The 14,423-nt window shown below is 42.3% G+C and overlaps 1 protein-coding gene across 2 annotated transcripts in view; it reads right to left on the bottom strand.

The window, feature by feature from the left end:
• SKIC3 (SKI3 subunit of superkiller complex) overlaps positions 1–14,423 on the bottom strand; it is an 83,818-nt gene that overhangs the window by 12,545 nt on the left and 56,850 nt on the right. For both annotated transcript variants that reach the window (XM_083151763.1, XM_083151762.1), the window contains exons 27-34: positions 13,029–13,122; positions 11,965–12,042; positions 11,028–11,152; positions 10,147–10,270; positions 7,580–7,801; positions 6,350–6,422; positions 2,387–2,440; positions 2,192–2,303 (exon numbers count right to left, since the gene is read on the bottom strand). In XM_083151763.1, the coding sequence (XP_083007889.1) occupies positions 2,192–2,303; positions 2,387–2,440; positions 6,350–6,422; positions 7,580–7,801; positions 10,147–10,270; positions 11,028–11,152; positions 11,965–12,042; positions 13,029–13,122 (882 nt within the window). The remainder of the gene's footprint in view (positions 1–2,191; positions 2,304–2,386; positions 2,441–6,349; positions 6,423–7,579; positions 7,802–10,146; positions 10,271–11,027; positions 11,153–11,964; positions 12,043–13,028; positions 13,123–14,423) is intronic.

Genomic DNA, 14,423 nt, shown 5'->3' with positions numbered 1-14,423 from the left:
TTCAGGTGGCCATACTGCACTTGGGCATGAACGCACGCGATACTGATGGCATAACTGATGACCTAGCATTTATGTGGCTGAAAGCCAAACTTGTCTTCAATCTACATAGCACACCTACCTGAACCTCAAAGCTGTGTACACACCGTGCGATTTTGGATTACGATTTTGACTAAAGAGTCAAATTCATATACCTGCATGCGATACCGATGTGCAGCCCGGGGAGGTTGGTATCGCAAGTAGAGATAGACCATTCAGGCAAGACAATATTGACTATGTCTATGTGTACAGTGTATTTGGCCATAGGCCGGATAGCACATAGTTAAAATTGTAATATAGGGTACACGCAGTGTGATTTCATATGATCAATACAACATCGGCGGCTGCAGGGACATGTGCAACGAAAGGTGTGTGGTGGTGGTGGCACCTCGTTATGAGATAGTAGGAATAGACTGTACTGCACAGTCTATTTCTATTTTCAATTCCGCTGCCGCAGGGCCATGCATCTGCCTAGGATACGGCCAAACATGGTGCACCTAGAGATCCTGAATTGCTCAGATTGGAGGACATGCTAACATGTATGATCTGCAGCTAGCAAGGGGCTGGTTTCAACAGTAATACAATGGGGAGTGTCTAAAGATGCACAAAGCATGACTGCAGTTTCGGTAGACACAAAGTGGGTGTATCAGTCCGAGCATATCTGGATACATGGATGTACATTGGGAAAAGGTACTATAAAGCCACAGATGCAACAGCGTCCAATTCAAAATCAAGTCCTACAGCAGTGGTTCCCAAACTGTGCGCCTAGGCTCCCTGGGGTGCCTCGGGTTGGTCGTCCAGGACCAATTCAAATTATTTATGATCAATTATTTCTGGACAAAACCAGTGCTGGTGGCTGCAAATCATAAAATATGTGTACAATCATAAGCAAATCCTGCCTTTTACCACATAACTGAACCTAAGCAGCACATATAAACACAATCTACTTCATTTGAGTTATATATTTTTGGGGGCCTAGGGGTGGCTTTGAAAAATTCTGATACTCTTGGGTGCCGTGATTAGAAAAAAATTGGGAACCCCTGTCAACAGACCCCATCTCCATGAGCACTGGTTTCAGAAATGTTCTATCCCAAACTGCTCCTGGTGCAACAGATCCAAATAGCTGTCTCATACCCAGCAATCTACAATAATCCAGGAGGGTGTGGGAGAGATTGCATTGAATTAAACGGATTGGATTTTATGACGAATATGAGACGGGATTCCCAGCAGTGAACATCAATGGTCGGTGATCGGTCTGGGAATTCAACATGTCAAAATTCCCTGACTCATTGATCCTGACCATTATTTTGTTGCGTTATTAGTTGGAATCTGTGAGTTGAGGACATCCTACTGTACTTATGCCCCGAGCCAGCTGACATTCATTTGAGGAATCTGTCACAGATATTTGGGTTTCCTGAAGTATAAGTTCAAGCCGGATCTTATATATTGTATTTATGTAGACATCAAGGCTGTCAAATAAATTGTAATGCATGTCATTGTACCAAAGGTGGCTGATTGGATACTTCCCAGCAGATAGGATGACAGCACCAGGTCCTGTAAAAGGGATTCAGAATCCATCCGTCTTCATAATACCATATTTCCCTAGCAATTTTTCAAATAGAGGCCCTAGAATCCTGGTTCCACATGAAGAAACCTCACTGCATTGCAAAATAGCTTTAGGGCTGTTTCACACAGTACGGTTCCTGCCGCACGGTGAAATCCCGTACGGCCAGGGAGCCGTGCCGCACTCAGCAGTTGTGAATGGACACTATTGTGTCCATTCACACGGGACGGCCACGGCCCGGCCGCACGGCTGCAGCCGGATCCCCCCACTGGAAGGGACGGCTGCCGGGCTGTGGCCATCCCTGCCATTATAAAATTCTGAGTGCGGCGCGGCTCCCTGACCGTACGGGATTTCACCGTGCGGCAGGAACCGTACTGTGTGAAACAGCCCTTACAGTCTAAGTTTGTGGCCAGTAAATCATGAAAACTCTGAAAATGTAAAAGGTGCTGATCAATCGCAGCAGGGGAAGTTAAACAGCCAAGGCGTTCCATCATCATAAACAAACTCGCAGCACTTTAAAATCCTTTTTTTATGGTTACTTTTCTTAAAAACACCCACAGAGTCAAAAATAAATGCACAAAGGCTTGTTACCTGGAAATAGCTGTGCTGCTCTTTGCAATGTCTTCAGAGCATTTTGCTTTTCATTATCAGATGTCAGAGACCCAGCTGCCAATTGGTTTACTGCTGTGTATAACAGAGACGTCTGAGGACAAGAAGACTGGCATTAGTTTTTTCAGAAAATTCTAATCCCAAAAAAAAGGTTTCCAAATAAACTCTTGCTCTTACCTTCGCCTGACTTAAGTTAAGCGTGTGCGCAACAATGCCGGCGCTTGCACCACCCTATGGAAATACAATTAAAATAATCATATCATTACATAACTGCTCAATTTACCCGATGCAATAACTTACAAAGGTAGAAAATGTTTAGCACAACTTACACTGTTATATATACTAATTATAATTACTTTTACCATTTTCTCTTTCATCCAATCTAGCGGATACGGTTACCTTGGGGTTGTAGTGTGCGTATTCCCAGAGTAGACACACACTTAAATTCAAAGAGCATTATTCAATTGTTTTCCCCCTCACTGCACCCTTCTGTGCACACTGGCTGCTATTCAATCGTTTCTGCTGACAGGTGTGCTATCATCATTTCCACTAGCTACCTCTGGAGGTGGCGAGCTGAAATGCGCGAAGTCACCCGTTTCAACACATTGCACCAATTACAAAAAAGAAAAGTACCAACACTGTCCTCTAGGCGCTGTTCAACAGGAGTTTTTTCCTCAAATTCATAGGATAAATACCCAAGAAAAAAGAGAAAAACACAACAGAAAAACCACAATGGTGTTATACTGTTTTGATGGGTTGTCTTCAATCATAAATCAGTATACTTCAATCCTTATTGGACATTTAAATTGGTCTACTTTTTTAGGGTAGACTTAGATCGCTTGTATAGGGGCGGTCAAATCACCGTTAGATTCCCACGATGTCCACTCTTCACTTGTAGCATATGAAATAAAAAAGCTGGTATAGTGTAATACCGCTTTATTCCACGGCCGTGGAGTGGAGGGCAAGGAACTTTGGACTTTACACCAGGAGAGGCTGCAGGGACGCCTGTTTTATACCATCTGCCTATTTTGTCTACATATCTTGTGTGGACAATACTGTTCGGTGAGAGTCTGATGTTTTAAACCCTGTTGTATGTATTTTTAAATTGTGTGTGAATAAAGCGGTATTACACTATACCAGCTTTTTTATTTCATATGCTACAAGTGAAGAGTGGACATCGTGGGAATCTAACGGTTATTTGACCGCCCCTATACAAGCGATCTAAGTCTACCCTAAAAAAGTAGACCAACTTAAAGGGTACAAGTCCCCCTATGTCCAATAAGGATTGAAGTATACTGATTTATGATTGAAGACAACCCATCAAAACAGTATTACACTATTGTGGTTTTTCTGTTGTGTTTTTCTCTTTTTTCTTGGGTATTTATCCTATGAATTTGAGGAAAAAACTCCTGTTGAACAGTGCCTAGAGGACAATGTTGGTACTTTTCTTTTTTGTATCTGTGCTTTGTATGTAAGGTGATTCATACCATCCAACATTACCTAAGGCAGCGACCCAGCGCACCGTTAGTCCAAAAAATCTTTTTTGTCACATTGCGCCAATTAGTTTGACCATAATAAGTGCAATATGTGATTTAAAAAAAGATCCATTGAATATCGCCTCTCAATCTTCCGTCACTTTAGATGTGAGTTTGGGCACGATATAACTCTTCGCTACGGAATTTCAAGTATTTCCGTGTGTATGACTATAACAATTCCCCCAATTTAAAAAGTAAAATAATTTAATGGTATGGTCAGTAAAAAAAAATATTTGTAAACCTAGCTTCTGCTAAAAATATATACATCTATTAAAAATTAAAAAAAATTGTACCCCTTTGGCTTCAGCCTCAATATGGATAATTGCCCTGGGATAATAGGTTTGGTTAACTGGCAGTAAGTGGGAAAAAATAAAAAATTATGTGAAAAATTTTCCCCGTTTGGGGGTGGAATTTTAAAAAATCCTTTGTTAGTGGGTAACTACTGTATGTCACAAAAGAAAGCTACTGTCCAAACTTCAAGTTCCTAGTCCTCATGGTTCCGGAGATTTCATGATGAGTCAGTCATTGGTATTTGCCTTTTAATACGAGGGTGGATCAATAAGTACCTGTGTTTGAAGACAGGTGGCGTTGCTGAGGAAAGTTGGTATTACTATCATGTACTAGCATCAAATAACGCCATACCAAATGTCAGACTGATTCATAGGTTAGTTTTTTCCCAAGGTCTAGTACATCTGCCCCCTATTTACTGCTATTCTGTCTGTGAATGTCCATTTTCCTATAATGCACTTTTTCAATTAATCAGATTTGGATGGGTCTCCAGGGGAAGGTGAAAATATTGTGTCACACTTGAGGACTGATCTGACTCTGAGGCAGGAGTCAAATGAAAATTGGATGAAGTTCGCACACATTGATGGAACAACTATACTTAGCAGCAATAGGTAAGTATAATGAGTATGCAATGAAGAATAATTTGAAGACCATTGTATACTGGTAAGTGAAGAAGAATGCTCACTTGGATGATACGATGTGAACCATCGATGGTGGATTGAATACAATGGTGATTGAAGAAAGAATGTTAATTTGACCATAATAAGTGCAATATGTGATTTAAAAAAAGATCCATTGAATATCGCCTCTCAATCTTCCGTCACTTTAGATGTGAGTTTGGGCACGATATAACTCTTCGCTACGGAATTTCAAGTATTTCCGTGTGTATGACTATAACAATTCCCCCAATTTAAAAAGTAAAATAATTTAATGGTATGGTCAGTAAAAAAAAATATTTGTAAACCTAGCTTCTGCTAAAAATATATACATCTATTAAAAATTAAAAAAAACAATGACTGAAGGAAGAATGTTTTTTCATATGATGCGATGCGAACCATCATTTATGTATCAGAGACAATAATAACTGAAGAAAGAATGTTCATTCATATGATGCTATGTAAACCATCGCTGATGTGAGACAATAATAACTGAAGAAGGAATGCTCACTTGCTTGATGCGATGTAACCCATCATTGGTAGGTAAGAGACAACGATAACTGGATAAGGCATGTTCACTTATATGATGTGATGCAAACCATCAATGGTGTGTCGGAAACAACAATAACTGCAAGTAAGTAGAAGTAGCTCACCGGGATACCTTTACAGGCACAGGAGGAAAGTACACCAATGCTGACAGCTGATCAATGTTGGGTCCCCGATGGTGGCTGTATCAATGATGACTTTCTGAGAGGTGTCTGGTAGAAGCTGATGTATCGCGTAGAGGATTTGTTGCATAAGCTGAGGAGTAGTGGTTTGCAGGCAATGATGATGAGCCGATGGTGAACTGTTGGTAAACCAGATAATCACGGTAGAGATTGCAGGGGCCAATGATGACTGGAAACAGCAGGAATGGATGTTGACTGGATCACTTCTCCCATCATACTTATAGGGAGAAGTGGCAGGTGATTGGAGAGAGTGAAGTTATGTCAGCACTAGGCAGGATGGATTGCTTGTAGTATGTCTCGTGAGACAAGGCAAGATGGCTGCACCCATGTCAGGGCACCGGCGGGAACTTTGGCGCGCCGTACACACAACTGCGGCCCAAGGTGATACCACACCATAGAAAGGAGCGCCCAGTGGGAGTTTGTGGCAACCTACCAGGTTCACACCCACAGACTTCTTTCCCACCCTAATTGGCTGGCAGGTCTCTAAGTGACTTTTGGTTGTTCTTGGATGAGTGTTGGTTCAATCCTTCTTTGGCTTAATTGTGTTAAAAGTGGAAGCTGTAGAAAGACATGTAGAGGGGAGGAGCCAACACCCCAAGATTTTGAAGATATGTGCCTACTCCAGGAATGCCGACAAGACAGAAGTGTCCCCCATTTGGATTCAGAAAGATTTTACATTAAACATCAAAAATCCTACGATTATTATTATTAATCAAATAATGTGATAATCCACCACTCCAAGGTCCACCAGATTTTCCATAGTTCTTTATAATCACCTACCTGGCAGCTTTTGAAAAATATACAAAATGCTAATAACCATGAATTAATTTTAAGAGTAACCATTTTGGAAAAGCATCAATTACACTGCAGTTCTGATGGAAAACATACCTGGTGGTGTTTATCTTAGCAGATCTACAGGACAACTGCCCTTACCTTGGCATTTCTCGGAGCATGTTGGGGAACAATCCTCGATAAGAGACACCACAGCTCAGGATTTCCTGGGTGGCTGAATAGGAGAAAATCATAAGAAAGCAGGAATGTAATATCCATGTGAGAGACTTAGCACAGTTGCTAGGTTATTTCCCCAGAAGAAACATGCATTAGCTTATACAGTAAGTCACATACACATGTGCAGCCAAATCATAAAACAGAGCTATGATCTGGACAACTGAAATACGATTGTGGTGGTAAAGCCACACCTTCATTGGGAGGTCCAATCACCAACTGCTATCAGAACTCTAGCTTTTTATTGGTCTTCACACGCAACACCACCAAAATACTGTAAATATGGTAATCTTATCGATTTTACTGGCTCTGTCATTAACATATAATCAGCAGCATCTTCAGAGGAGGGGCTGCAGCACAGTTCAATATTTAAATAGGGGAGCCACACCCACTGCTACCAACTACCTTTCCAAACTGACTCACTGATAGTTGGTGTTTCTCCCCTATATGAATTCTCCCCTCTGGAGCCCGCACTACATATAAAACAATGGGGCAGATGTATTTAGCCTGGAGAATAGATAAACTGGAGATAAAGTGGAAGGAGATAACGCACCAGCCATTCAGCTGTGTTTGAAATATGACAGGTGGCAGTTGATTGGCTGGTACGTTATCTCCTTCTACTTTAGCTCCAGTTTATCTCTTCGCCAGGTTTAATACATCTGCCCCAATGTTTGTAACTAATTATGTATAGCTTTAATATTACCTGACTTTGGTAGTATTGTCATAAAATGAAAACTTAGCGATACTTCATCTTTGCGGCCACTGCTTATGCTACGGAACTTACGTAGGAATCTTTGCGCACCACCACCCTGGGTCCATACCACCACCCTAGGTCCACGCCACCATCTATTACCTTTAGTAAAGTCCGAAGCATGGCAAGCGAATCGAGCCTGCGAGGGGGCGATGATTTTATTCTGAAAGCGGCTAATGTAACTGGCGTAGCGGTGGCCACAAAGTTGAGGAAATACCAACTCTGCATTAAGAGATTTTACATGCTGCAGAGAAACTTGCCCTGATGGCCCATGTTGGTTAGCGGAAATTAAGGTGCACACTAATTCACTCAACGTACATGAGGACCAATGAATAAAAGCCAGGTTATGGGACCCTGATTTACAAATAGTCCCTTTTATTTACACAGCATTAATAGAATGAACATACCTGTGTACTGCTCTGCAGGCCTGTCTCTGCACAGCAGCGCTCCTTCCTTGCAAAGCATATATAGCACAGGTAATAAGGCATCTCTCATAGACATTATCCTTGATTTGAACGTGCTTTAGTAGCTCATTAAGAGCAGCGGTTGCCAGGGTAACGTCATGCTTTGCCAGACCCAATGCACACAGAGCTTTCAGACTTTCAATGCTGGATTCCTTCAGTACAGAGCTGTGAACACAAAGTACAGTACACATATATATACATTGGTTTTTGTACATGCCTTTTCTTACTGTATGTGGTTTTATGTGGCAAACATTTATTTTTACGTTCAGGTTTCAATAAAATATATTTAAAAACAGTACACATGACTAGGCTACAATGCAGTGTACACATAATATACTGCAATGGATTATACAACTGACTGACGCAAAGACAAATAAATTAGCGTTAAGCAGACCTATTACAATAATAGGTACATGGTATGTGACTGCTAAAGAGCCCAATACCTATAGGATGCTAATGTATGCGCAACTCCCTTACATCCTCACCCCCTGCCGTGAGGACCCCAGGTGGATGCTTGGCAGCTGGTTTAATGGATGGGGCATCTGGTTGCCCAATGCGGTTTAGCATGGGGCTTTGCACCTTTCACATGGCCCGGTATCGTGAGGAAGCCTGACCCATAGCTCTTCCTTGGGGGTGATAAGACGTTTCGGACCTGGGTGCAGTTGCTGATGGAAGAAATGCAGTCTTTGAAGCCGCCAGGGGAAGACTTGCTGAGCTCCTGTCCAAACAAGGTATGCCCCTGAAAATAGAAGCCTTTAAGGCCCTTCTTGGAGATCAAGTCAGCCCTCCAGGAACAGAGCCACAGCATCCTTATGGCTTCTTTGGTTGAGATCTTAGATGCTAGAACAACCGCATATATGGCCTCGCCTATGTAGTTCTGTATGTTATTGACTTGTATCAATAACTCCTTCCTAATAACTGAAGATGAAAGACCCTGGTGCAGCTGCTCAGTCCAGCTACCAATGGCCTTAGCAGCCCAGGCTGACAGCAATGCTGGCCTGGCAATAGTTTCTGTACGAGAGTATGCGGTTTTCAAAAAGTTTTCCAACTTCCGAACCATTGGATCTTTGAGGGAAGATGTGTCTGGAATTGGCAGCACCAAAGAGCACACAACGCGTGCCACATGTGCGTCAACCTAAGGAGTCTCCCAGTTAGGTGGAAGGGGAAAAAAGGAGTGAAGACGCTTTAAAGCTGAAACCACTTATTTGGTTTAGCCCAAGCCAGTTCCAGCATGTCCTCCAACTGAGCAGAAGTGGGAAACTGTCTCTACTCCTTTTTCTGTTGAAAACATTCTCAATGTACAAAACTGCCTGCACTTCCCTAACAAGGGCATACACCTCCGCAGAAAAAAGAGCTTCATCTAGTCCAGAGGACGTATCAGTGTCTGAACCAACTGAACCACTGTCCGCCTGGTCAGAGTGGGACTCCGGCATCGAATCCCCTTCTGGAGCGGGAGTAGAGCTTCCTAGTGAGGAATGAGTGTGGATGTGATGCCTGTTCCTCTCCATAAGCTGCAGCATAGATCAACCAGCCATGAACAGACTGTGCCAGGGAGTGCATCTTTGGCGCCTCTATCTGTGGTAGAAGGGCACTATAAGCAGGACCTGCAATATTGATAGAAATGCTAGAAGGCAACAAAAACAGGTGTTTTAATGGGGTTAATATGGCCACCCACAGCGGCTCCGATGTGGAAGCTGCAGCTCTAGGGGACTTCCACAGTAGGGTCAGGATGCAATTTTTTGCACAGGTTGACATTGACTGGATCCTGTGGGGAGAGAATTAAGAGACACACTCGGCAAGTGTGAGGCTCTCTGCCCGTGGATTACATGATGTCTCTGCCACAATGTAATATCCACACGAGTATATTATACTGAGTGTGTGAGGGGTGTAAGGAAGGAGTAGGATTACCACACCCCAATAGTTGGAACTGTATCTCAATAAGCAATGTCAATGAAGTGGATTAATCAGGAACCCACTGAATGAGTCCTTCCCTATATCAGTGGTACAAGGCAGAAGTAGACCAAGCCTTCCTCTCTGTGCAGAGTTCCAGAAGCAATGTGCTTAAAGATGGCTGCCCGGTGTTTCCTGGGAGAGCTATACATAGAGGGGGGATGGAGACAACCTGGGACAGGCTGTGAGCAGTGCTACTACATTGCAATTTACATTTCAGTTTGAACACACCCCACCCAAATGTAACTCACTCTGTACATGTTACATCAGCCCCACCTGCAGTGCACATGGTTTTGCCCATTAGAGAAGAAGTTTGCTTTTGCAAACCAACCTGAATCACCCCAATATACAATGCCGGCTGACGCAGAAAATAATCAAATATGTTGTTTAATTTACAGATGGAGTCGACGTCAGCCAGGCCGGCAGACTGGGATGTGCGGGCGTCTCACCTGTCGACCTTTAGTGGTTGACCTTTATAGTGTCCACTTTACAGTCACTGTATTTGCTCTTACTGTAAATATAATATTGTAACACTATGGTACTTGCACCTGAATACATACCACTTGAAGAGGAGTGTCTTGGAGGACTCGGCGTCACCTAGGCGGTACTGAATTATTGCCAAGGCTGTGAGGATGTGTGCTTTCTCCTGCTCAGTCTTGGACATGGATAAGGCCGTCTTGTAAGCTGCAATAAAGCACAAGTAAGGAGACAAAATGGGAAAAGTTTTGTCTGTATTTATGGTCAGTTTTGAACTAAATTACTTAAAACAAATATTTTGCAGAGATATTGGCATCAAACGGATACAGAGGATAGGCAAACGCAGGGGGGGGGGGGGGGGGGGGGTTTGTTGCCCGAAAGCCCTCTCCTCTTGGCAATTATGACAACCATAGCACTGGTATATAATATGATCAATAGAGTTGCAACCATATCATGCAGTGTAACGGGCAGAGCTGCACATGCCCAGTGTACCAGCTTCTTCTACTACATTTACTGTATGTGTGTGGATCTGAGCCCTCAAACATCACAATGGACCAGAGAGTAGCTGCCAGGAGGAAGAGACAGGAGCCTTACCACCTTACTACAGTGTATCTGCAGCTTGGGGGTTTATAGCTCAGAAAGAGGTGGACAGGTTTCCCACTTCTCATGGAAGCCACTCTGTCCATTATGATTGTGGGCGTACAGTAAATGCTGATGCCATTAACTACCTAGCAATACGTAGTCTCCAGACTGTCTAAACTTGCACTACAGAAACCTGAAGTGTTCTCACAAACACTAAAATAGCTTAGAACTTGTGTGTGAGTTATAAACATGAATATATTGGTAGGTTGTGGCTCTGTACGCAGGAGATACAAAAGGTAGACCAATACCTGCAGTGCACAATGTAAACAAAACATCAGTACAGTACAAGAAAGCCTTACATCACCAAAGCTATAAAGATCACCTTTCATGCTCTCCTGTAAAAGTCCTTTCTTGAAGTATGCAAGAGCCAGTCCGGTGAGGTCATCAAACTCTGTAAGAGGACGCGACGTGCAGGCTTCAATGGCATCGTCATACTGACCTACAGCACTGAGGAGTAGGAAATGCACTTTGATGTTAGGATCAGTGTCCACATCAAATAGCAACAGTCAATACTACAAAACACTCCTTTCAGGCTCCATCTCAAAATAGTGGCTTTTAGTACCAATGTTTACTTATATTTTAGTATTACTACACTACAAAACTTTGCCTACAAACTGCTACAGATTAATACAAGGTAATTGGGGTATCCAATTACCCCCGATAAAACACAGGGATTGGAATTTTTTTTCTCACAATTTTTACTGACGTTTCGTCAATGATTTTTAATCGGCAATCCAATAAAAGACACTTCATGCCAAACACAGGGCTGCTATTGGTCCACCTGTTGCAAGCGCCGGCTTAATGGGGATAATAGGAAAGCCCTGGATTACCAGCGATCATTAATCCCAGGTAATTGGATATCAGCCTATAACAAACAGCCAGAGAAGCGTGAGAATTGCTGTATTGGTTTAACCCTGGCAATGGCACCCTTTGGGGTAACGAACCCTTTTGTGCATAATCCTGCTGCCTAAAGTGAGATGTGAGATTCAGATTCAGCCAGATGAACAAATCATTGGCAGTTGAATTCTCCCCATAATGTTTGTACAACTGGATGTTTCTCTCTTCCTGGTGATAAAGGCTGTCACAATAAACCTCATCACATCTATATATTGCAGAGGGAGGAGGCATTTACTGTATGTGCTACTGCACCAATATTCTATTTCAACTATATGAAAACTTTTCTAATAGCCAATCCACTTCTCCTTGCTTTTCTCAATTACATGACTTTACATAGTATTGCATTAGACAGAAAATGATACCAAAGTGATCTTCCATAATCCAGAAGGGCACGGTTATAAGATTCTTTGTCGTCTTTATCTTGAAGAATCACAACAGCTCTAAAAAAGGAAACAGAGCAACTCATAAACACCTATAAAACCCCCAAGTCAACCAATTATTATTGTTCTAGAAATAATTCTCAGCCAAAATAGAAGAGAGGAGTCTACAGAGCATGTGTTGGTCTCTGGGAACATAGCTGCGTAGCCATTTCCCAGTGATTTCAGCTTTTGAAGCAGTGCTGACATAGAACTCGAGAAAGGAGTATAATTATACGGGTGCAGGATGTGCGATGTTGACACCTGGGCCCAGAAGCCCATATGCACCGCACACACTATATGCATTATAGATGGGCCAATATTCTCAACCGTCCCAGATTTATGCAAAACAAAAAAAGGGATGCAGTTACAACCAAAAATGAGCGTTTGTAGGGGGAGTGGTTTGTAAAATTTGGGGACTGGTCTATTTAGCATACTGTATATGTAAGGATTATATAGAAGGTGTGCCCAAATGCTACTTTTGATGTAGTGGCGTTGTATCTAATCGCAGTGGGTTAATGTGTTTGTCGATAGAGGTTGTGGTGTTTTTCCCAGTCGCGGCATGGGTAGTGAACGGCTTCATTTCTGGAAAGTTGTTTTGCACGGTAGGGTGATGGATTCCTCCAGATCAGTGCGTTCATCGCTGGATGAAAGTGGTGAAGAGCAGTGTCTAGAACGATGCACCAATTGGGAATAAGATCCTCCACAGCCAAAATCATGGCAGGGTTGGTGACAATGTGCGCCTGCCCGGGTCATGGCAAGTCCTGCTCTCCATACATCGCCTTCATCCTGCAATACATTTCTTAGGCATGCTCGCCTTCTGCGCAAAGAAATTGGATAACAAAACATCTTTACAGGAAGGAAGATACAGGCAACTGGGAAAAACACCACGCCATCTATCAGCAAACACATTAACCCACTGCAATACAACGCTGCTAAAGCAAAAGTATCTTTTTCATTTGGTCACACCATAACACACACACACAGTTATATATATGTTTGTTATATACCTGTGGTAAGCTTCCTTTGCCTGGATCTTTAGTTTTAGATGTTCATTTAAATAACCCAGCATTGCAAATGCTGATGGATCAGTCTGAATCCGAGCTGTTAAAAAACATAAAGAGACCGTACATTACATATAAAAAAATAAAAAAATTAAAAGAACACCTATTTTCATTGTTAGATCTTTAATCCTCAAAAAAAGAGAATACTGTACATAATGGTATTTGTGAATACACTGTACATAAATGGTATTTGTGCTGTTGTTTTCTTAACGAGCTATGGTCCGCTTGTTGACAGCATCGGACCAAAAAGTGGTGTGGTTGTTTCAAGATACACAAGAAGAAGGAATTTGAAGAAAAATTGGCTGCATGGTCGAGTCGCCAGAAGAAAACCATTGCTATGCAAATGCCACAAAGCATCCCGCTTACAATACCCCAAACAGCACAGAGACAAGCCTCAAAACTTCTAGAACAAAGTCATTTGGAGTGATGAGACCAGAATTGAACTTTTTGGCCAAAACCATAAACATTACATTTGGAGAGGAGTCAACAAGGCCTATGATGAAAGGTACACCATTCCTACTGTGAAACATGGAGGTGGATCTCTGAAGGTTTGGGGATGTGTGAGCTACAAAGGCAATGGAAACTTGGTCAAAATTGATGGCAAGATGAATGCAGCATGTTATCAGAAAATACTGGAGGAAAATTTGCACTCATCAGCCCAGAAGCTGCGCATGGGACGTACTTGGACGTTCCAACATGACAATGATCCAAACACAAGGCCAAGTCGACCGGTCATTGGCTACAGTAGAATAAAGTGAAGATTCTGGAGTGGCCATCTCAGTCTCCTGACCTCAATATCCTCGAGCCACTCTGGGGAGATCTCAAACATGCAGTTCATGCAAGACAGCCCAAGAATTTACAGGAACTGGAGGCTTTTTGTCAAGAAGAATGGGCAGATTTACCATCTGAGAAAATAAAGAGCCTCATCCACAACTACCACAAAAGACTTCAAGCTGGCATTGATGTTAAAGGGGGCAATACATGGTATTAAGAACTGGGGTATGTAAACTTTTGATCAGGGTCATTTGTTAGTTTCTGTTGTCATGATTTAAAAAGAATAAACACAGTTTTTTGACAATAAATGGCTTCAACCAACCACTAACCATGAGTGAAAGAAAAGTTTGTGAGTTATCATTCATATTCTCTGACAAATGGCCAGAAAATCACAAATTCTGCTAGGGTATGTAATCTTATGAGCACAACTGTATGTAACTTGAATATCTGGACACCAATGATGAAAGACCTCCCTGACCGCGCAGGATAGAACGGCACATAAAAAGGAGTAGAGCAACACGACACCCTAGGAACGGATTTCCCATTTATTTGTTTATTTTGTTGACA

The sequence above is a fragment of the Crinia signifera genome, chromosome 1 (assembly GCF_055691185.1).
Source record: "Crinia signifera chromosome 1, ASM5569118v1, whole genome shotgun sequence".
Classification (NCBI taxonomy): Eukaryota; Metazoa; Chordata; class Amphibia; order Anura; family Myobatrachidae; genus Crinia; species Crinia signifera.
Note: the sequence above shows the minus strand (reverse complement) of the source record. Positions and strands in the feature narration are given on the sequence as shown.